At 59.2% G+C, this 22,612-nt stretch overlaps 1 protein-coding gene across 1 annotated transcript in view; it reads right to left on the bottom strand.

Moving 5' to 3' along the window:
• Positions 1-22,548, bottom strand: part of SDC3 (syndecan 3) — a 33,978-nt gene extending 11,430 nt beyond the window's left edge. Inside the window, exon 1 of the mRNA XM_073903600.1 lies at positions 22,396-22,548. Coding sequence (XP_073759701.1) covers positions 22,396-22,533 — 138 coding nt within the window. The 5' untranslated portion in view covers positions 22,534-22,548. The remainder of the gene's footprint in view (positions 1-22,395) is intronic.
• Between the last annotated feature and the right edge of the window lie 64 nt (positions 22,549-22,612).

The raw sequence follows: 22,612 nt of genomic DNA, 5'->3' as shown, positions 1-22,612 counted from the left end.
AAGAAGCATTGCCAAGGCCACACAGCAGGGGAGCGTGTAGAGAGAAAGAGAGGTTGGATGAGCGGGGAGAGAGGGCGGTTACAGACACAGACACACGAATTAGGTCAGCTGGCAGGGGGCCAGAGCCCAGCACCCCCGTGCACTGCTAATCATGCTGCAGAAGCTAAGAATAAAATCAGGAATAATGAATTCTGCCCAAGTTTCCTTCCCTGCGTGAGCCAGACTCAGGCGCCACTCTCTTGGTGACTGGAGGCAATGCGAGCAGGGGTTGGGAGCCCAGCTTTAGATTCACATAGTCTTGGGTTCAAGTTCAGCTCGGCTTACTTGCTGGGTGACTCTGGGCAAGTTACTTAACCTCTCTGAGCCTCTCTTTGGTTAAAGAGGGACACTAATTACACAGGTGACGTACAATACCCATTGCTCAGCCTTACCCCGGCACGTTTCCCACCTCAGTCCTTACCTCAAGGCTAAACCAGGCCTGAGTGCTCGCTGAGTTCCACTCTTCCTTCTTACAGATGGGAAAACTGATGCTCGGAGAGGGGAAAGACTTGCATCACCCCCTGATTAGAGGGGTGGGCGGTGGGGAATGAGTCTGCCCAGCAGCACTGGGGGAAGTGAAGTGATTTGTCCAAAGACACACGGTGACGTAACCACTAGCTCGTGGAAGCAGGGTGGTCTCAGCAGAGCCCCCTGGATCCCCACAGGCTCCGTCCCCACCAGTCCCTGTCCCCAAAAGGCCCTCAGTCCTGTGAGAACTCAGTGCCCCTCACGCTCACCAGCTCCAACCCGGAGACCCAGAGCGTCACCGCAGGAATGTGGGCCGGGGCCAGGCTCTGGGCAGCGGGACAGCCAAGGGGGCGACACAAAGGAGAGCCGGGCCCGGGAACGGGGGACGTCTCGGTCCCCAGCCCCCACCCGTCCACAGCTGCCCTGGCTGGGAATCCAGCACCCGCCACATTCACTTGCTGCTGGAGGGGTGAGGGGCAGGAAGGCGGCATCTGCTGGGGAAAAGGCCACAGGGCCCCAGTGCCAGAGGGCAGAAGGGCCTGGGGGAGGAGCAGAGAAGGCCCAGGATGAACTGGACAGTCAGCAAAGCCCAGAGGCACACACTGTCACGGACACACCCTCCCAGCGCCCTTCTTCCAGACACCCAGCTCCAGGCTCCTGCGAGGTCCGAGGCTCTCAGAGGGCAGGACACACCCTTGTGGGCCCATCCCATCTCAGCCAAGTGCTCTGCCAAGGGCATCCTGGCAGCAGAGCCTTCCCCACCACACGCCCAGAGTCCACTATCAGCTCCTCGCCTCGTCCACTACCCAGCCCTGCTGCGCTCCCACCACCTCCTCCCTGGAACCCCCTGCCCCTCCCCCCCCCACCGCAGGGAGCGAGCCGCTCCCAGCTCCCTGCTGCTGAGACCTGCCTGGTTCCCGGAGCTAGACAAGCCCCCTTCTCCTTCTCCGTACTTCCTCATTTGCAAAACGACCAGTGGAGCTTGGTGCTCTAAGGGCCTGTCTGATTCCGACACCGCGGGCCAGCCAGGCAGCCGGTCCTCGGGTCAAAGAGATCCAGGGCAATGCTATTTGTAAGAGAAAAAGCGGAAATCGCCAACATTCCGAGCAACAGAGGACTAGTTCAGTAAGCTAAGGCATAACCGCAACACGGAATACGACACAGCTCTCAATAATTGTGTTTTCACAAACCCACGCTCTCTTCTATCCGGTCATTAAAAGGCATGACTGGCTAACAGAAGGCTTCCATTTTTCACTTGTTTCAAAGACTATTTCAGGACCCGGGGAAATGCACGCATCGCTTGTCAGGAGGTGGGACATACAGCTACGCTGCTGGGAGGACTGTACAGATGGTTCTGTCTCTCAATACCTGGGTGACCTTGGGTAGGTACTTAACTCTCTCGGCCTGGTTCTCCTGGTGAACAAAGATAAAATCCACCTCGCGGGTTCACAGGAGACTCCCCCACATTAACCAACTGCTCAATAAACACTGGCTATCAATGCTAGTATCGTTAAGTTTAGAAATAGGTTACAAAAAAATAGACAACGTGATCCTGCTTTAACAAACTCCCCACCAAAGTGAATTTCTTTTTCTTTTTTTTTTTAAGATTTTTATTTATTTATTTGACAGAGAGAGAGAGAGAGACAGCGTGAGAGGGAACACAAGCAGGGGGAGCGGGAGAGGGAGAAGCAGGCTCCCTGCTGAGCAAGAAGCCCAACGCGGGGCTTGATCCCAGGACCCTGGGATCATGACCCGAGCCGAAGGCAGTCGCTTAACCAACTGAGCCACCCAGGCGTCCCCAAAGTGAATTTCTTAACACTGAATCCTACTAAAGCTTTCCAGAGACTGGGTGGTGGGATGACAGACAGTTTTTCATTTCTTTCTCTCAGGACCTGTCTGTATTTTCCAAGTTTTCTATAATAAACTCAGAGTACTTTTTTTTTAGGATGTATTTATGGAGGGGGGCAGAGGGAGAGAATCTCAAGCAGACTCCCCACTGAGCGCAGAGCCCCACGCGGGGCTCCATCCCCCCACCCTGAGCGGAAACCAAGAGTTGTACGCTCTACCCACTGAGCCACCCAGGCGCCCCCAGAGTACTTTTATGATTAGAAATAGCACGTTCTTCTGCACCCCCATCCCTGCCGTTCTCTGGTCTGTGAAACTCCTGGGCGCCTTCATTCTGCAGAGAGCCCACCGGAAACCTTCTCCTGGAGGAAGCTCACGGGCAGATAGAGGGACATGCAGAAGAGAAGAGAACAACACAAGAGCCTGAGGGGGGCTGGCAGGGCCTGCACAGCACGCCTGGCCACAGACGGGCTGGCGTGGCGGCGCCCAGCTCCCTCCCCAGGCCTGGAAAGGTCTGGTGGCCTGCTGGCCCAGACACCTCACCCACCCACTCTCTTCTCCTGCCAGCCCAGGTCCTGGGCTGTCATTCCTGTCTGTCCTAGTTGGGGGTGCAGGCTGGCCACTGAACGGCTGCCTACCATGTGGCCTCCGCTGAGACCCTGGGAAAAGCAGCCCCCTCCTCAACCCAGGGCTGGGTCACCCCTGTCACCACTCTGTCAACCCCAGCCACCTGCCTTTGAGTGTCACCCTCCTGGCCATCCTGACTCACACTGCTCATTTATTCCTGTCCCCAAGCTGGTGCCTCAAAGCAGGACTACCCACTGAGGCCCCATTTCCAGACTCAGCAGCCTACTCCCCCAGTGGCCCACCCTCCCCTCTTGTTACCCCCACACTAAACCCTTCACGGTGCTGGGGACGGTGGGGCACTCTCAGGCCTGCCCCATGCTGTCCCTGCCTCTGAAGGGAACCCTCTTCCCCACCTCCACCTTGGTCAGCACCTACTCGATCTACAAGCAGGATTTAGGAAGCACCTACTGTGTGCCAGGCACAATTCTAGGAACGTAGGGTCCTACGATCAACAGGACAAGTCTGTCCTCATGAAGCTCAGTTAGCTCAAAACATGCCTCATCTGGGAGGCCTCCACATGCCAACCACCTGACTGGTCCAAATTAGGAAGGCCCTTCTTGGGGACTACCTCCATCATTTTGTCATTTACCAGGGAAGAGGGGCCACCAACCATGCTCCACTTGAACGGGCCCCCCCTTCTACCAAATCTCACTGAACCCACTCGGTCTCCCTGGGACACAGACACTACTATCCCCATCTACAACGAGAACGGGGCTGTTAGGCTACCAGAAGGGGACTTGAACCCTGGCCTCACTGACACCAGATCCTGCACTCAGGGAATTCCTGAACCCCCGAGACTACAAGCAGAGATCCCAGTTTGTGCCGTGACACTCATTTCACTGGGCGTTTTTCCAGAAGAGGCCTGGGGCCATTCCATCCCTTATCCTGAACAACAGTTAGTTACCACGGAGGGAGCACCCACTCTGTGCCAGGCTCTCTCTATGCACCTTGCCTCACTTCTCCTCACAGACATCTTCCCAGTGAGGGATTATTCTCCGCATTCCGCAGATGGGCATATCAGAGTCCAGAGAGGTGAAGTAGCTGGCTCAAAGTCACGCAGCAGTGGGGCCAGATTTGAACCCAGGATCAGCTGAACCCCCAAGACCATACTCTTTGTACTGTAGTGCACACCTACTCCCAGCCCTCCCTAGCCTGCCCCACCAGGTGGGACCACACCAGCCCCACCCCTGACAGTATCCTGTACAGACACCAACAGACGGACAGATTGACCTAATGTCTGGGAATCGGTAGAAATGAAGGACAAGTCCTCCCCTGACAGATGGCTCAGGTGAGCAGCCCCACCCACCACCCCGTGACTCACCAGCAGCTGCCTCGGACTGAGTCTCCGGGCTCTGCAAACAGCCCTGCCGGCAATCAAGGTGAGGGCCTGCCCACTCCCGGGGCCCACAGACCTCCGACGAGCAACCCGGTGTGAGGTCAGATGTTCCAGTCCCAGCTTCCAGAGAACGCTGGTCAAGCACCTTCACCTCACGGGGCCTCAGTGTGCCCTCCTATGAAATGGGGATCATGATTCCCCACACAGAGACGCCCATTGTGATGTGCCGAGCGGGGACTGGGCAGTTAGGAGGTGCTAGATGCAACACGGTGTCCCAACTCAAAACTCAGCTCCTCAGAGAGGGACCCCAGACCACTAAATCCACCCGAATTACCTCCCAACACACCCAGTCACTCCATCAACGCCAAGGCTGTCTCCCAGTTTACCAGTGCCTGCAAAATTCGCTTACTGACTTTCTCGTTTAATGTCTATCTCCCCCTGCAACAGCTCCTGGGGATGGTGACTGGGTCCACCGAGGCCACTCCTGTGTTCCCAGGACCCAGAATATCTCTGGGACACAGTCAGCCTCCATATTTGTTCAAAGATCACTGGGAATGGGATCACCCTTAACAGCCCCACGGCACCCCCTTCCTGCCCCCAGTCACTGTGTGATCCTGCGGGAGGCCCTGGCCTCTGGCTTCAGTCTCCCCATGTATAAAACCAGGGGGGTTTACAAAGCTCCTCTCTGGTCCTTCCAAAATCCAGCCGGGAGGACTCCAGCTAAAGCTGAGAGGAGGGATGAGAAACAGACTGATCCCAGCATATTTTTTTCATAAAATGACTCTGCAAATTACATGCAAAAACCTGCAGATTAGCAGGCTCCCAGTGGAGCCTACAATTCCAGCCACTTTACAAGCAGGCCCGGGTTGCGGGGAAAGGAGCATTTCCGGAGCACCTGCTGAACGCCAGGCTCCTTACAAGGAGCCAGGCGAAACGATCCTCCTTACCCCGTAGACAGGCCAGGCGACTTACTAGAGGTCAGAGAACTCAGGTGGAGAGTCCAGTCAGGATGGAGCTGAGGGGTGGCCGGGCAGGGGGAAATGGGGCCTGGCGGTAGGGAAGGGGCTGGGGGAGGGGGGCGGGCACAGAGAGGACCCAGGGCCCTGTGTCTGGTTCTCATGCTCACAGGACCGGAAGGAAGAAGCCGAGCCCTAGGGGCAGAGGGATCCTCAGCCTGATCTTGGGGGGCCCCTGAAGCCAGGTGGCCCCCAGGTCTCCTCCAGGACACTGAACAGACCCTGGAATCAGCCCAGGGCAGGCCCAGCCCTTCCAGCTGTCCTGGGAAGCCTCACAGCTCTGACACCCTCCCCAAAGCTTCTCAGGCACATGCCAGCATACAGCCTGAGGACGCACAACACGCACACACACCCACCCCCAAAGTGTCCCCATCTGTGTGTGCGTCCAAGCCCAGCCTCCTTGAGGAATCGGGCTGTGGTCCCCCTCACCATCCCATTTGCTAGGTTATTTATAACCTAGCAGGAACTCACACGTGGTGGAGATTCGACTCCCCACCCCCAGCCCTGAGCTCTCCCACTGGCTTCGGAGCTGATCCACTTCAAGGGATGGAACAAGCCAGACTCGGGGAGTGAGCCATGGGGGCCCACCAGCACCAGGGCCCACGTGGAAAGGTGAGGCACAGAGCAAGGAATCAGACCAAAACACTGGGGGAAGAGCAGGTAGAGGAGCCCCCTGAAGCCCGCCGAGGGCCACACTTGCCTCCAGCCCAAGATGACACTCTGTGAGACTGTGGGTTTGATCGGGAAAGGGCGGGGGCTCTCACCCTCCTCTCCTGAGTCCCGGGAGATAGGCAGGGCCTGGCAGGAAGCAGGGGCTCTGAAGCTAGACTGCTGGGGTCCAGATCCCAGCCCTGGCCCTCTGGAGCTGTGTGACCCTGAGCAAGTATCTCCCCCTCTCTGAGCTTATTTCCTCCCTACAAAATGGACATAATAACAGTACCAACCTCAAAGGGTTGGGAAGATGAAATGAGATTATCCAAACAGGTTCTTGGCCCAAAGCCCAGCTACTTCTCAGCTGGGTGACCCGGGGGCCACTGCCTGGCCTGAACCTCAGCCTTCCCATCTGCAAATGGGACAACACAGCCCAGAGGGTCCTGAAGACTGAAGCACTGGGCTCTGACATACGGTAAGTAGTCAGCACACACAGATTGCTTTCTCTTTTCCTCAGCTCTCAGGGGGCCCCGTGATTCCCGACCACCCCCAGCTTCTACCCGTGATCATCTTTATCTCCTGTCACTAAACACACGGAGGTTTTTAAAAATCTTGTGCCGCCGAATCTGAACAGCTCCTCGAGGGACCCATTCTCCCCCGACTTTTGCGGTGAGCACCCTGCCTTGTCAAATATAGACGCTCCATAAATACCTGAGGGATAGATGGATGCAGGAATGAAGGTGACCAGGGTCACAAGAGAACAGGTGTCAGGGGGAAGACGGAGTAGTCGGAGCCTCGTGAGGCGGCCACAGGGGCAAAGGGCCCGGCAGCTCCGCAAAAGGTTACACGGAGAGTCGCGAACAAGCCAGGAATTCTACGCCCGGGCCGTGCATCCAAGGGAAGGGAAAACATTTGTCCACGTAAGTTTAAAAAAAAAAAAAAAAAAAAAAAAGCCGCCTTAATTATGATAGGCAAAAAGTGGAACCGAGCCAGGTGTCCATCCGCTGACAAGATAAGTAAGAGATGGCATGTCCACACAACGGAATACTACACCACAAAGCAAGCCCTGAGGTCCCAGCACCTGCTGCCCCACGATGAAGCCTGGAAACGTTACAGCGGGTGGAAGAAGTCAGCCGCAGAAGACCACCCAATGTGGACGCGGCCCACACTGACTGCACGAGGCAGATCCGCAGAGAGAGAAAGGAGAAGAGATGGCGTAGGGCTGGGGGGCTGGGGGCAGATGGGGAGTGACTGCTAAAAGGGACAGACTTTTGGGGTGAGAAAAATGTACAAAATTGGGGATGGCTGTACAACTCTGTAAATATACTAAAACCCACCGAATTAGATGCTTTAGATGGGTGGATTGTATAGTACGTGAGTCAAATCTCAATAAAGCTGTTGTTTGGGGGGGGGGGTAACAAAACAGTGAATGTGAGACTGCAGCTCAGAGAGGGTAAGGAATTTGCCCAGGGTCACACAGCAGAGCCCCAACTCAAATACTCAGATGGAGGGGAGGTAAGCTCTCCCCCGGCTCACCTCCCTTCCCGTGGCATATCCCCCAACCACACCCCAGGTGAAGCTTCCCCAGCCCCCCGCCCCCTCACCCAAAAGGGCAAACATTGACTCTGCAGACCGCAAGTGGGAGAGGCCCAGCACCACGACTGCCTCCCCTGTGCTTGTCAAAGGCCACTTTGTCAGGTGGGACCATTGGGAGGGGGCAGGCCTGGCCCAGAGTGACCCCAAGAGAAGGTGAGGCAGCTCCAAACTCAGGCTGGCCCCTCTCCACCCCTCTCTGCCAGTGCCCCCCCCTCCGGCTTCAGGGGTTCTGCGGTGCCCTCGGTCCGTGCGGCTGGCCCTTGGTTGCCCTCAGGGAGAGGCGTCATAGTCTGTGGCCTTGCCAGGAAAGGGGGCAGGAATGGGGGCAGGGCCCCGTGGTAAAGCCCCTCGGTAGCTGAAGACAAGTCTGTCTGTACCCTGCCCCCACCCCTCACCCTGTGCCACGCTCCACTAGGCTCCCAGGCGCCAGCCCCTGCCTATCTCAGCCGGCAGCCACCAGCTCCCCCCTCCCCCCCCACCGGCCGCTGGTTTCCACGCTCTACTCTCCACGCAGCGGCCCATCCATCCTGCGGGCCGGGCCTGTGCCTGACAGGTGCTCCATATCCCCCGTACACCCCTACCAGGCTGAACTCAGGTACGAAGCTTGCCCCCACTCAGTGCCCTGCTCCAGTCCACCGCTCCGCACCTTCTCTGTCCCTGCCTCCGGTCCCCCATCTGAGCACTACGAGGGGAAGGGGTGACCTCAGAGAGCCGTACAGTGCAGACTGCAGAGCAGGGGCCGTGAAGGATCCCAAGGAGGGGAAACCAAAAGCTCCACCAGGACCCCCCCCAGCCCTCGGTCCCAAGCATGAAGTGGAAGGTGCCAGAGAAAACCTCAGTGCCCCGCGTCCCCTCCCGACACCAATCCACCCAGCCTCCTCTGGGTCCCGCACACCCTCGTGTCCAGCCAGCCCGCACTCCGTCCACTGCCCAAAGGCAGATCCCTGACCACTGAGCTCAGAGGGAGTCCGATGCCCACTAGGGATATAAGGGCCCTAAGTGCCCTGGCCCCCACGGGCCCCGCAGCCCAAGGGTGAGGCAGGCCCGCCTCTCCTCACGCATCACTTGACCACAGACGGCTTCCCTGACCAAATCTTTGGGTCTCACCTGTGCCCTCAGCTGACCCTCTGCAGGCAGGCCAGAGGCTCCAGGCTCCAGTCCCACCAGCATGGCCCCGCCCCCCGCAGGGTGCTCCACAGGACCAGCCCCGCCCCAGGCCAGAGCAGGGCCCCAAGGAAGGCTGCATGAGGCCCAACGGTCCGGCCCGAGGCCTGGAGCAGACAACAGCTGCAGGAGAAGGGCCTGCGCTGCAGAAGTGGGGTTCAGAGATGGGACAGCTCGGAAGGGCTGACATTGGGACCAGTCCTGTTCCCCAAACGCCAGGATGGGGACAGGGGTCACGACTGTCACTTCAGTGGTGACAGAGGCCTCTCATGACCACTGCCCCCGGGATTACCAGCCCTGGTTACCAGCCCTGGGCACTGCAACGTGCGGCACTCTGGGCTAAGTAGACCCCAGCCCTTGCAACTGCTCTGCCGTGAGGCGGTTAGCACCCGGCTTCACAGAAGGGGTACAGTGAGTGGCCCGAGGTCACCCCGCTGACCGGCAGAGGTCACAGTCAGAGCCCAAGTGGGGCCAGCGTGCCATCTATCCCAGCCACCCCTCACACACATCCATCCAAACACCAGCGGGGCCAGGGGGCGAAGGGGGGACCCAGCCCACACGGTGCCCTGGGCCCTATGGGCTGTGCCTCCCTCCCACCATGTGCCGGGGACAGTCACCGCTGAGCCGCCATCCACACTGCCCCCCGACCAGGAGCACCCCCGCCACACCTCATGACCCAACGGCATTTCTCATTACCAATGCTGCTGCAACCCCTTAGCAGCCCTGACCTCTCCCCACCAGAAATGCCAGCTGCACCCCGTTACTGCAACAGCCAAAGATGTCCCCGCGCCTTTCCCAATGCCCAGGTGCTGACACCTTCAATGCCCAGCTCAGGCCTCACTTCGTCCTGGAAGCTTCCCCCTCCGACCCTCATCCCAACAACCACCCCCATCCCTGCTCAGGGCCCCAAGGTCAGCATGTCCTGGCTGGGCCTCCTCTTACCACTGGGTTCAGAAATGCCCTGGTTAGTAACAGGGTCCCCAGAGACGGAATCCCCAGGACACCTCATGCTGAAGATTCCGACGCAGGGTCCGTACCGGGTAAGTGGTTAAAGGAAGGGACGACCTCGCCTGGCCTCCCTGACCCCAGCTGTCACTCCTCAGGGACACAGAGCCACACCCATCTCCCTCCTCCCCAGCGTTCCGTGAAGAACATATAACCGAGTCTCTGAAGGAACCCGAGGTTTGAGTTTGCAGTGTCCCTAGAGGTCAGGCAGAAGACAAAGCTCCGAGTCCCTCGGCCCCCTGCCCCCACCCTTGCCTTAATCACTGCTAAGGAGGCCACAGATGACCAGCTGCCCCTCTGGCCTGGGCTCCCTAGACTCTGGGATTAAGAGCTGGGATTAAGGACGGACACAGCCCTGGTAGCTCAGAGCCCCAGCGACGTGCGTGTGTGCGCGTGTGTGTGCATGGACATGCAGGTGCACACGTGCAAGCACACTCGGGGGTGCTTCCAGGCACAGTGCAGGCACAGTCATGTGTGTGCACCTGCCAGTGGGCTTAGGTGGGCTTAGATGCCTGTGTGGGTCTGGCTGTGTTTGCTTGAGAGCCACATGTGCTTGGGAGGGTGGGGGGGGACGTGTGTGTGTGTCCCTGTCTGTGTGAGCCTCTATGTGCTCACGTATGTACATGGGTCTTGTCTCCACGCGTGTGCACAGGACCAGGGGGTGTGCTCGGGTCTCACACACACAGGCAGGTCTGTACGCATGCGCGTTTCTACGTGTGCATCAACCTCCCTGAGGTAGGGAGGGCATCTCCCAACTTGTCCCACTACTCTCCCGGAAGCTGCTCATGTCCACAGCCACCCAAGGTGTTGGGGGAGAGCTCCCCACAGCTGAGAAGGGGAGAGGGAGCAACCTGGGTTTTCCTGGCTCGCCGGGCCTGAGCCACTGAAACAAGAGAGTAGGCAGGGGGACATGAGGGCCCCATGCATCAGCACAGACCCACGGTGACACTGTCACACACATGAACGTGTACATAGACTCTGTCCCTTGCCCGGACCTAAACTGAACCATGGCCTTAGCCCCACAGGGAAAAAGGATCCCCGTGGGCTCAACCACCATCTCATGGACTGTCCCCCAAACACAGTGCCGGAATCCCTTCTTCTGGATCTCAGACTGTCCCCGGCAGGCCTCGCAGTTCCCCTGCCCCACATGAGAACAGGACTCAACCAAGCCGGGGCTCGGCTCCCAGAGGCCCCCAAGGAGCCACTGCCCTGGGGGAGCCATTCTGCCTTCACTGCCGGGGGGTCCTGAACAGTCCAGCGCTGTCTTTGGGCCCCATGTCCTCATGTGAACAGCAAAGTGGGAGGCCGATTTCCGGTAGCCCTCGGCCCTTGAAACTGCACTTCTGCAGGGGTGGATGAAGGCATGGGGAGGGTTAGGGGGAGGAGGGGAGTCTGGGTCCCGGAGGGTGAAGAGGAAGGAAGGGTCCCTCTAGTTCTGACCCCAACCACCCCCTTGGCCTGCAAGACCCTTGTCCCGCCAGGGACTCCTCAGGTCCTGGTCCCACTGAGTGGCAGTCAGGCAGATGAGAGGTTCCAACCAGCAAGGGAGGGAGTGGAGCGTGAGCCTCTGGGGAAGCAGAGCAGGAGGAAGGAGAGATGGAGGACGGTGGGAGGCAGAGAGGGAAGGAGAGAAACAGTGGGCAGAAAGGGGGGGGGTGGGCAGGGGGGCGGCCGGGGAGGGCAGGGGCGGGAAGATCTCTGGTAACCAAGCCTGAGCCTCCGGAAGCCCATGGTGTGTCCACCTTCCAGAGAGGTGGAGGCCAAAAGGACCCGGTGTGCCCTCCTCCCCCAGCTACATGAGGCAGGAAGGCTGCATCTCTGAGACCAGCCTCCTCAGCCCCAAGTCTGGGGATCCAGGAGCAGGGGCTGGGGAGGACAAGGTGGGAGGCCAGGGAACGGGACGTGTGAAAGGGAACGATGCAGAAACGTCAGGACTGGGGCAGGGAAGGCAGCGGGTCTGTGGGAGGGCGGAACCGGGAGACGATGTAAAGGGCTAACGGCCAAAGTATCCAAGCGAGGGCTCCAAGGAAGTGAGGGTGGGACCCCACGGGCAGCGAGAAGCTAGGGCAAAATGCAGCAACAGAGTTGGGGCTCAGCAGAGAACCCTAACATGTGGAAGAGGGCCACGGCCTAGAAATCTCAAAGGAGGGAAGAGAGCGGGGGCTGAAGAAGGGCTCGTGGAGCTTGAGAGCCGGGGAGAGGTCAGGAAAGGATTCCCGGAGGAGGGGACATCCGCGCTGGGTTTTGGAGGACGCGGAGTCCCGTGGAGAAGGGAACAGTCCCCAGAGAGCGAACAGCACGTCGGCAGACGTCCAAGATGAGAGAAATGATGTGATGTCGTACTCTGTGCCCAGGGAGCAGCTGGGAGCCGCGGGTGCGAGCAGCGAGGGTGCACAAGGCGAAGGGAAGAAGCTGCAGAAGTCCCCTGAATGTACTGAAAGGGATCCGTCTGGCACCGAGTCTTGGGTGAGGGATGGCTTCCCGGCAGAGGAGGGTGGGAGCCGGGCCGCCGCCGGGCAGAAGAGAGACAGGTAAAGAGCAGAAACATGGTACAAGGGATGGGGCCCTGCCTGGGAGTCAGGGGACACAGTGCTTAGTCCCAGCTCAGAGACCGGCTTGCTGGGTTACCGTGGGCCAGCCACCACACCTCTCTCAGCCCCTGTCTCCCCACATGCAAAAGAAGAAGGCTGAACTACCAGATCTCGGAAGATCCCTGCTAGGACTAGAAATCACTCCTTTGGCCTCAGTTTCCCCGCCAGGACAATGAACAAGCTGGACAAGAGTGTTTCCAAGGGCCCTTCCAGCTGAAGGCCTCTTTGGCCCTCTGATCTCTCCCCAGCCTAGGATGACCTCAGCCCATGGCCCAACCAGACAGAAAACGGGCAGCAGAGGAAAGACCCGGGGGAAGCCGAGAACCCCCGGGCCTGGATCAGGGCCTCTCCCACAGCGGCCACCCAGGTTCGGGTACCGAGCCCTGAACCCATCCTCTCAGGGCCCCACACTTGACAGTTCGCGGTGCACGAGAGAACACGGAGCAGTGCTTGTACACCAGAGAGCATTCTAGACTGCCTGGGCTCAAATCCCAGTAAGTATGCCGCTCTGTGAGCCTGGACAAGCTCCTTAACCGCTCTGTGCCTCAGTTTCCTCTTTTGCGAAATCACGAAAACAGTACCTCCTTCGTAAGGCTGTTGTAAGGGTTCAGTGAGTTTTTATACGTAAAACGTTTGGCAGAGAACCCTGCACAGGGCAGGCATTCAAAAGGCATAATTCAATATTAATACTATCACATCTGTGCTCTTATTGGCATCCCGTGCCAGCCCCTCGGGGCAGTGAGGCTGCACCCACTACAAGACCAACATCCCCTACCTGCAGGAGGGAGCCCAAATGCCCTGGTTTGGACTCAAAGCCCACCATGGAAGTCTTCGAAGCCGACACCCCGTGGGCTTCAACCATTCAGCCCCAGATCACCCCATGGCACAGGGCCAGGTACCCAGCAGGTGCCCAGTGAATGTATTAAATGCAAGAAACAACACACTCTCATTAGACCCAGTTACTAGACTTCCTGCCCAGTGCTCCCCCCGCCCCCCATCCAGGAGACCAGACTCACAGCCCAGCCCCCAGGCCACCTGGATTTGACGGATCACGTCCCAGAGGCTGGGAAGAGAGGTGGTGTTCAGGGTGATGGGTGAGGGAAGAGGCTCGTCCCACCCTGGGCCCAAGAGGAACCACAGATAGGCCACGTGAAGGAAACAAGCTGCCTCTCCTCACCACCCCCTGTCCCCCGCAACCCAGCTGTCCCTTCCCAAAGGGGCCACCCCAGGGCCAGGCCCTGGTCTCATGTCTCTCTGACAGTTCCTCAAATGTGAAGACTGGAAGGGTCCCTGGGTCGCCCCGTCCAATCTCCCCACTTCACAGATGTGGAAAGTAGAGGCTCAGAGGGGGAAAAAGCTGCCCATGGTCACCTGACAAGCCAGTAGCAGACTCACCTCTGAAACAAAACGATCTCAGAGAAAGCATAATTAAAATAAGTTAAAATCAAAGTAACTATCCAGCAGCAGCTTCCTTTTACCTAGCCGCCAACCAGGTAGCTAGCTGCGTCACCCCCAACACTGCCCCTCACCACAGCCTAGTGAGCGAGGCCTTGCTGGCCCAAGGCTTGCCCAAGTCCACTCCGAACTGGGATTCGAACTCGACTGGGTGAGGGTGGCGGGGCCTCCCTCCCTGCTTCTCTTCAATACCTGCTGCCCCTGAAGCCTCACACACAGGCGCCCGCACGACACACACCCACCGCCAAGACACATCTCACTGAACAAGGCTCGCCGACAAGACGCAGGACGCACACACGAGATACACCCACACACCCACAGCCCCTAGCACAGGGCTCAGCACACAGCAGGTGCTCAAAAACGGCTGCAGAATGAACAAATTCATGGAGCAAAAGATGCCCTCCTGCACGAGCACACAGAGCCACACACCTGCTGGGCCGGCCCCACGCCCCCGACGTCATGGCATCTCCGAAGCACGGACTCCACCGCCTGCTAGCTGCCTCAGCTCGGGCACACTGCCTACCCTCTTGGGTCTCTGGGTCCCCATCTGCAAAATGGGGTAACAACACCCCCCTCACAGGGTCGTGGTAAGAACTGAGATAAAGCATGGTGAGCACGGGAACCGGCACCCTATGAGTACTGGCCATTATCACCGTCCTATTGTCGTCACCCTCTGTGCCTGTCTTCCCCAGTGCAGGGAGCATCTTTTTTTTTTTTTTAAGATTTTATTTATTTATGTGAGAGAGAGAGAGAGAGAGAGACAGCACAGAGGCAGACGGAGAAGCAGGCTCCCCGCTGAGCAGGGAGCCCGACGCAGGGCTCGAGCCCAGGACCCTGGGATCATGACCTGAGCCGAAGGCAGTCACTTAACCCACTGAGCCACCCGGGCGCCCGCCCAACACAGTACACATCTGGAGGTCAGGAGCCAGAATTCAGCTGCAGACACCCCGACCTCTACCTCCATGGCAGCCTGGCCCCCAAGGTGGGGGCAGTCTCCATGTGGTGGGCCGGTGAAGGGGAGCTGGGAACATGGGCGCCTACCCCCAGCCATGGGCTCTGCCAGGCACGCTGACAAGCAAGAGTATCCTTCCCCTGCTCCCAGTAGAACCCTGACTGCTCAGCCCCCAAAGCCCCCACCTGGCTCCTCTCAAAGCCCAGCCCAAGGATGGGCACCATGGGCCACCCACAGGCCCACTGGCCATCAGTTTGCCGCAGTATTTCCCAGATCCCACTGGTGATGGATCCTAAATTATCCTTATTAAAGTCTGGGCTGGTGAATAGGGCTGAGGGGTGGGTGCAGCATGCATGGGGGGTGCTGGCGGGTGGTGCTTGGGGGTAGACTGAGCTCTAGGGGAGCTTGGGCTGACGCTGATCCCAGGGTGAAGCAAGCCCACTGCCCATCCCCGAAGCAGGAGGAAGACCCTAACCAGAGTGATCCCCACCCCCCCCCCCCAGGCTCCCCTCCCCACCCCGTCCCCAAAAACCCTGGCCCCGAAGGGGGTGTGATGACAAGGGCAGCAGTGGGACAGACGACACTCCAGAGCAGGCGAAAGGGTACCTCAACACGCAGCTGCCCCGGGGCCTGGCTGTGTGAGCCCTGGCAAGTGGCTTCACATGGCTGAGACCTCTCAGTGAGGGGAATGCCACAGCCTCTGGGAGTGGCCGAAGGCTCAGCGAGCCCATGAGCCCACGTGAGGCTGAATAACAAGCCCCAACCTTTGGGCAAGGCTCCAGGCCATCTCTGGGCTTCAGGACTCCCACCTGTGAGATAGCAGCTTCTCCCTTTTAGGGCAGCCCCCACCTCTAGGGTTCTCCTTGGGTCAGCCATGATCATTCCAACTGGGTTCCCACTCTCCAAGGGGAAAGCCTTATTCCCACCCCCAAAAGCAATTCCTCAGTGAGACCGAGAGAGGGACAGGAAAAGAGCAAAACCAAAGCAGGGAAATGGAAGAAATCAGTATTTACAAGAGCGCCCACTTCTTATCAGGCACTTTATTATTTCATGTTGTTCATGCTCAAGCAACTCTTTTTTTTTTTTTAAGGAAAGTGAATTTTTTTTTTTATTTATTTACTAGAGAGAGAGAGAGAGAGAGAGCATGAGAGGGGGGAGGGTCAGAGGGAGAAGCAGACTCCCCGCCGAGCAGGGAGCCCGATGCGGGAGCCGATCCCGGGACTCCAGGATCATGACCCGAGCCGAAGGCAGTCGCTTAACCCACCGAGCCGCCCAGGCGCCCATGCTCAAGCAACTCTTGAGACAGAGGTACTCTGAGCCCATTTTAAACAAGCGAATGGGGCTCAGAGAGGCTAAGGAAACTTGCCAAGATCACACAGCTAGAAATTGGCAGAACCAGCATTTCGACAGCAGTCCACTTGGCTCTGGGGCCCCTGCTCCTTCTACTACCTCAAGATACAGCCTCAGGTTTGGAGACCCCAAAACAGATGGCACCAAGGCCCGGGTGGGGGCCCCGGGGTGGAAGGAAGGCAGCCCTTGACCAGCTGGGTCCCAGAGGTGGTAGAACTCTCTCCACCTGGTATAAAGGGCTAGCACAGGCCTTCCCTGCCCACCACCATCAGCAGCCGGGTAGGGAAGAGGCCAGATCATTTGTCAGGGGCCACCCCCACCCCCATCCTGCCGCTGGGCCCTCAGCCATTGCTGCCCAGACTCCCCCCCTGTAATCACAGCTTCCTGTTTGGTGTTGAGACTAGGCCCGGTCGGTGGGGGGAGGGAAGCAGCCACCCCTCTGGCCAGGGCCTGCTCTGGGCCGGGGGGGCGGCGGAAGTAAAGGCTACCCAGCCTCCTGGAACCTTGGGAGTCTGGGAGCCAAGGCAGGGCCCCCCATCCTCACAAGGAGGCCAGTCAACAAATATTTACCAGACACTGGCCTGATGTGCCCAGGATGTGGTGGACCGTTAGTGGGGACAGCAAGACAAGCCAGGTGGTCCAAGACCAGCCCAGACCCCACCCCCTGCTGGGCTGGGGGGGGGGGCTAGGAGCAAGGGGCTGGGCCCCTAGGACGGCTCCTGGCACCCTCCCCCCCCCCCACCCCAGACACAAAATCACAGGCTTCCAAGCAGCTGAGCTGGAGCCCAGAGCCACAGCGCCTCTGTCCCACCCAGATGTGGCGGCGGGCGCCTTGGCAGTCAGACCGCAGGCCCACCCCACGCGGCCCTGGGGCGCCTCCCAGCCCACGGGCACACGCTTGGGCCTGGCAGACTTCTGCCAGTCTCACTGTCCCTCTCTGTCCCTCAAACCACCTCCAAAGGAGACAACACAAAGCCCCAGCCTGGGCTCCAAACCTCCCAGTACTGGTTTCCTTCACCCATTCGCTCACTCACTCCAACCGTTCAATTCTGGGCCAGGCGCGAAGTTGGCCTTGGGGCTCAGCAAAGAAGACAACAGCCACAAAGCCTGCCCATGGGGGTTCACGGTCTATCAGGAAAGCATTCGAGCTGCGGGAGCTCCACCAAGTCACTCGGGCCGCAGGGAACCTTAGGAGCAAGGGGGCCACGACTCAGGGATGGGGCGGCAGGGATGCAGATTTGGGCCCCGCACGTGACAACTTTCTGAGGGTCAGCGGCCTGGTCACCTACGCAGAGAGTGAGCCCCAACACTGGGGGCATCCCGTGTGTGCCAGGGGGAAGGCCGGCTTTTTAGACCCCTCTCCTCCTGAAGTTCTAAATACTTCCCGACTCCTGTGCCAGGACCAGACCCGAGTCCCGCCCCCTTTCCTGCACAGTCCTCAGCGCTCTCCCTCAACCCAAACCCGGGACCCTCAAAGTCGCCCATTTTACAGATGACAAAGCCTTGTGAGGTGGGGAGACGAGCAAGGGCCCCACAGCCAAGCACTGGGTAAGCCCTGCCCCCACCTGCAGCCTGCGGCTAGCGTCGCCCACCTCCAAGGCCAGGGTGAGAGTAGTTGAGGAAAGACAAGGGACACCCCAGCCCAGAGCCTGGCAGAGAGCAAGTCCTTGTGCAAGAGTGGGTATCCTGGGCTTCACTGGGGGGGTAAGGAGACCCCAGCGAGAAGCAACTTGTCCAAGGTGACAGAGCAAGAGGGGGTAAAATCAGGATGCAGGCCCTGGCTCCGTCCAGCTCAGCTACTTTCCAGCTGTGTGACTGTGGGCAAGTCACTGCACTTCTCTGTGCCTCCGTTTCAGTAAAATGGAGGTTCTAATCATTCGCACCTCCAGAGATGATTCGGAGGATTCAATGAGCCAATACATAACAAGTGCTTAGTGGGCGGGGCTTTCAGTGAGCATTAGTTTGCTGTTTCTGTCATTAAGCCCTTCCCAAATTATACCCACAGCCCCGGGGCGGGGTGGGGGCGACAAAGACAGATGGAGACTTTACCCCTCCCGTCCCAGCTGCCTCAGTCGGCTCCAGCCCTCAGCAATCCTACTGCGGCCTCCTCTAGAATGACCCGGCCCCCTCTAGAATGACCCGAAACAGCAGTGGGGCCTGGGGCGGGGGAGGGAATGGGGGGGTCCCAGCTCCAATGGGAGGGTTTGGAGGGACGCCTGTGGCAGGGTCTGGCTTCTGAGGAGCTCTGTCTTCACCTCTCTCTCCCCTTCAGGAAAGACCCCCCCCTCACCCACCCCACTGGTGCCCCGGCATTTTCCAGAGCCCAGGCCCAGAACTGCCCTGCCCCAGTGCTGCCCTGGGGCCCTCAGGGACCCCATATCCCAGTCCATCAGGTGGGAGGAGCCATCTGTTTTCAAAAGGCCAAACTGCTTTTTTTCTTTTTCTAAGATTTTATTTATTTAATTGAGAGAGAAATAGCACAAGTGGGAGGGAGGGGCAGATGGAGAAGCAGACCCCCACTGAGCGGGGAGCCTGACACGGGGCTCGATCCCAGGACCCCGAGATCATGACCCGAGCCAAAGGCAGACATGTAACTAACCGAGCCACCCAGCTGCCCCTAAACTACTTTTTTCTTCAGCAGAGCTCAACCCCACACCAACCCCCAACACGGAGGAAGAAACATACTGAATTCGCAGCTGGAGGCTCTGTGTTGCTCCCCAGGGAGTAGAAGGCACCGGGTCCCCATCCCAACTCTGCCATGAGGATAGTGTACCCCTAGTAGCAGTCCTGTAAGTCAAGTATTTGTCCCCAGTTGACAAGTAAGAGAGCCTCGGGTCAGGGCAGGCTACAGCTTGCTCTGTGCCACATGGTGACCACTTTGATTGCATAGCTCAAAACCTCCTCCACCAGGAAGCCCTCCCTGACCTCTCGAGGCCCCCTCCTGGAAAGGCCCTATCTCCTGAGAGCTCACTCCATGGCAGGCTGTGCTCATTCTACCCAAGGAGCTCATTTTCTCATCACAACATCTCTGTGAGGTTGGCACTGTTATAGTCCCCATTTTACAGATGAGGAAGTTGAAAGAGAGAAATCCCTCACTCAAAGTCACACAGCAGGTGTCTATCCCCGAAGCCCCTGCCACCTTGGGGGCTAACAGACAGCAGGCCCCTGTGGTGTCCCTGCGTCAGAGCCTGGCCTCCAACAGCCCCAGGGTCCCCAACTTTTAATTTTTACAGTGAGGACAATCTTGCTCTGACCACTCGGCATTCACAGTCAACCAGGGTAGCTGGAGAAGAGCACGGTGCCCAAGGACAGCGGAAAGAGTCGTGGCGGGGAGGGGGCAGGAACCACAAGGCCTGGCGGTGGGGCTTCAACAGAATTCCTTGCTTGATTCCCCCCTCCCCATGGTCCCATCCCCACCTTTCCCCTACCCCTACCACACTCCAGGCCCTGCAATTGCAACCTCATAAAAGAACAAGAAATCGACATTTGTTGACTGTCGACTCTGCGCCACTGTGCCGGGAGCTTTCCACATTATTAACCTCTTTTGTGGTTGTCCTTCTCAGTTTTACGAAGACGGAAACAAGGCACAGAGAGGTTAACTAACTTTCACAAGGTCTCACGGCCACAGAGTAGTGAGTTCCTGTCACTGGGAATATTCAAACAAGACTAGATGACACCGAAAATTTCTTCCGGTCCTGACCTTCTAAATGAACATGTTTCCAAGCTAAGACTTGCAGAATCCCCACACTCCAAGCCTTTCTGGGTGGTGATGGAGGTGGCCCCGAAGGCGGACGTCCCTCAGAGTCCTGGTCACCTGGTCTCTCAGGAGAGATGACTCCCCAAAGCAGATGCCAGGACACACACACACACACACACACACACACACACACACACTCACTCCCTTTCAAGCTGGTGGGCAGACCAGGGGTCATCTTGTCCCTCCCCTGCCCAGAGCCAGCCACCGCCCATCGAGTGATGTCCTTAGAGGACCCTGCCATGGAGGCCAGTCCTGGAGCCATCCTGGGTGGGGCTCTTCTGGTCTCACCTCGGTCCCTCCTGCTACAGGCATCACCCTCTTCATCTGGTGTGGAGTCCCTGGCAGCTGGGCACCACCCTTTACGCTTCTGGCTCCTGGGCCAGAGGAGGTGATGTTCCTCCCGGACAGCCTAACCCCTGGGAAGATGTGAGGCGAGGAGAGAGGATCCCCCTCTCCCACCTCATCTGGAGCCCCTCCCAGTCAAGCCCACCATCTTGGCCTCCAGGCCCAGACCCTGTGAGGGGGTGTTATCTGCCACTCAACTTTGGTCTGAACCACACCCACTCTAACTCGCCCTGGGGTTCAGGGACCCTGTCTCACCGAGGCCCTCCAGAATAGTCTTCCACCTCCAGAATAGTCTTCCACCTCACAGGCGCTCACTTCCTTCCTTCCACCACCCCGTGGAGCATGAATTATATTAGCCTTGTTCTATTAGTGAGGAACAGTGGTTCAGCAAAGGATGGGACTTGCCCAGGGTCATACAGCTCGAGATTCCTGCCAGGTCTCCAAATGTAAAGCCTTCTGTCCTAAGCCCCCTTTCATTCATCTATACATCAAACGTTTACTTCTGTGAACGAGCACACATATCATCTCATCACATTTTTGAGAAAGGTGTTAGCAGCCCCATTTTACAGAGGGGAAAATAGAGGCCCAGAGAGATGACACAACGTGCCCAAGGTCACAGCATGAGTCAGTGGGGGTAGCAGGGTTTGAACCCAAGGCTGTGTTATTTCCAAGCTTTTGATTTCAAAAATGGTCTTTCAGAAAGAAGCGTGGCTGAGAAGGTGACCCAGGTGCTAGGATGGGCTGGGTCCCAGTCCCACCCAGGGACCTCTGCTCCACCCCCTTGGGGGAGCACTGGGGATGAGGCAACCAGCCCACCAGGCACGTACTCGACTTGGCATTCAATACTCCCTCTACCCTTAGTTCAGCTCCCAGATGGAGAAGGCCGCTGAGGAGCTTGTCTGTCCAAGAAGCAACCTCTGAATCCATGCCTGTCCTCCTCCCATTTTACAGACCGGCCAACCAAGGACCACGGAGACACGCGGGAACAGGGTCGGCACCTGGGGGATGCCTGAGAGACCTGGAGCCTGTTCAGCCTGGGGAATGACAGAGAGGCACAGCTCCTAGAACCAGCCAAGGAGACTGGGCCTAGAAACCCCCAGCTCATCCCCAGCCCGGGCTCCAGACATGTGTCCATGGGGGAACTCACCTGGGACCTGGGTCCCTGGGTCCCTCAAAGTGGGGAGGTGGCCCTTCTTTTCTATACCTCCTCGGCTCCCCCTAATGGAGCGGGGACTGAGCTCAACCCCACAGCTGTGTGGTCATTCAAAGGAACACTCAAGGGGTCACCGTGTACATACATACTCACCTCAACCTGCACACACTCTGCCCCCCTCAACGGTACATGCCCCATGCACCGGGTCAGCCACGCATCCACAAGCACATGCACGCACGCACGCATGCACACACACATTCCCATGGGTCCAAGCACACACCCACCACCGAGGTCTCTCCCACACACACACTCACCAGCCCCCCCCCCCCAGAAGCACACATAGCCACGGCCACTGGTACACACAATAGGTCCCCCCCACAGGATCCACATACAGGTAAGGCATGGTGGCACCCAGCCATGTGCTGAACTGACGCTCATCCCTCATCCTTCACCCCTACACAGCCCACAGGTCCCAACGGAGGGGATCAGAGACACGGGGTCACCCTCACTCACCCCCTCAGGTCACCTTCACACAAGTCACCCTCCCACCCCTCCCCCTCTCCGGGCCCCCACTGTCCTCCCCAAAGCGACCGTCGGAGGAACCAAACGCACACCTCCCCGCCCCGGGGCGAGCCCACCCAATTCCCTAAAAGTGGCCGCGGTCTGGGCACACCCACGAAGCAAAAGCCACGTTCGCTCAAGACCCACGACACACCCAGCCCGGGCCCCGCGCCCGGCGACCCCCGGCCCGCCGTCAGGCCCTCCCCGCGCCTCTGGACCCGGGGCAGGGGACCCCGCTCCGCCCGCGGGGCCGCCGGGGAGGGGCGCAGCGCCCGCGACCCGCAATCCGGTTCCCGCCGGGTCGCCCGCCGGGGAGGGGTCCCCAGAGCCCCGAAGGCGGCCGGCGGCGGGGGCGGCCTGCCCCCACGAGGTCAGCCCTCGGGGTGTGGGGGGGGTGGCGTCCGCGGGAGGAGGGGCGCGGGGGGCTGGGGGCAGGGGGCCGGGGAGGGGTGGGGGGGCGCGGGAACCGGCGCGCGTCACTCACCCCCGCGGCGCGCCCGGCCAGCAGCAGCAGCAGCAGCGGCGGCAGCAGCAGCCCGCGGGCCCCGGGCCCGGCCCCGGCCCCGTTCCCGGCGCCTGCCCCGTGGGCGGCCGCGGCGCGGTGCGGTGGCCCCGGCTTCATGGCGACGGCGGCGGCGGCGGGCGCCTTTGTTCCCGAGGCGCGGCGCGCGGGGCGGCTGCTCGGCGGCGGCGCGGCCCGG

The sequence above is a fragment of the Callorhinus ursinus genome, unplaced genomic scaffold (assembly GCF_003265705.2).
Source record: "Callorhinus ursinus isolate GAN/ISIS: 27379988/994484 unplaced genomic scaffold, GSC_fseal_2.0 scaffold18, whole genome shotgun sequence".
Classification (NCBI taxonomy): domain Eukaryota; kingdom Metazoa; phylum Chordata; class Mammalia; order Carnivora; family Otariidae; genus Callorhinus; species Callorhinus ursinus.
The sequence above is the reverse complement of the archived record's forward strand: the minus strand, read 5'-3'. Positions and strand labels throughout refer to the sequence as shown.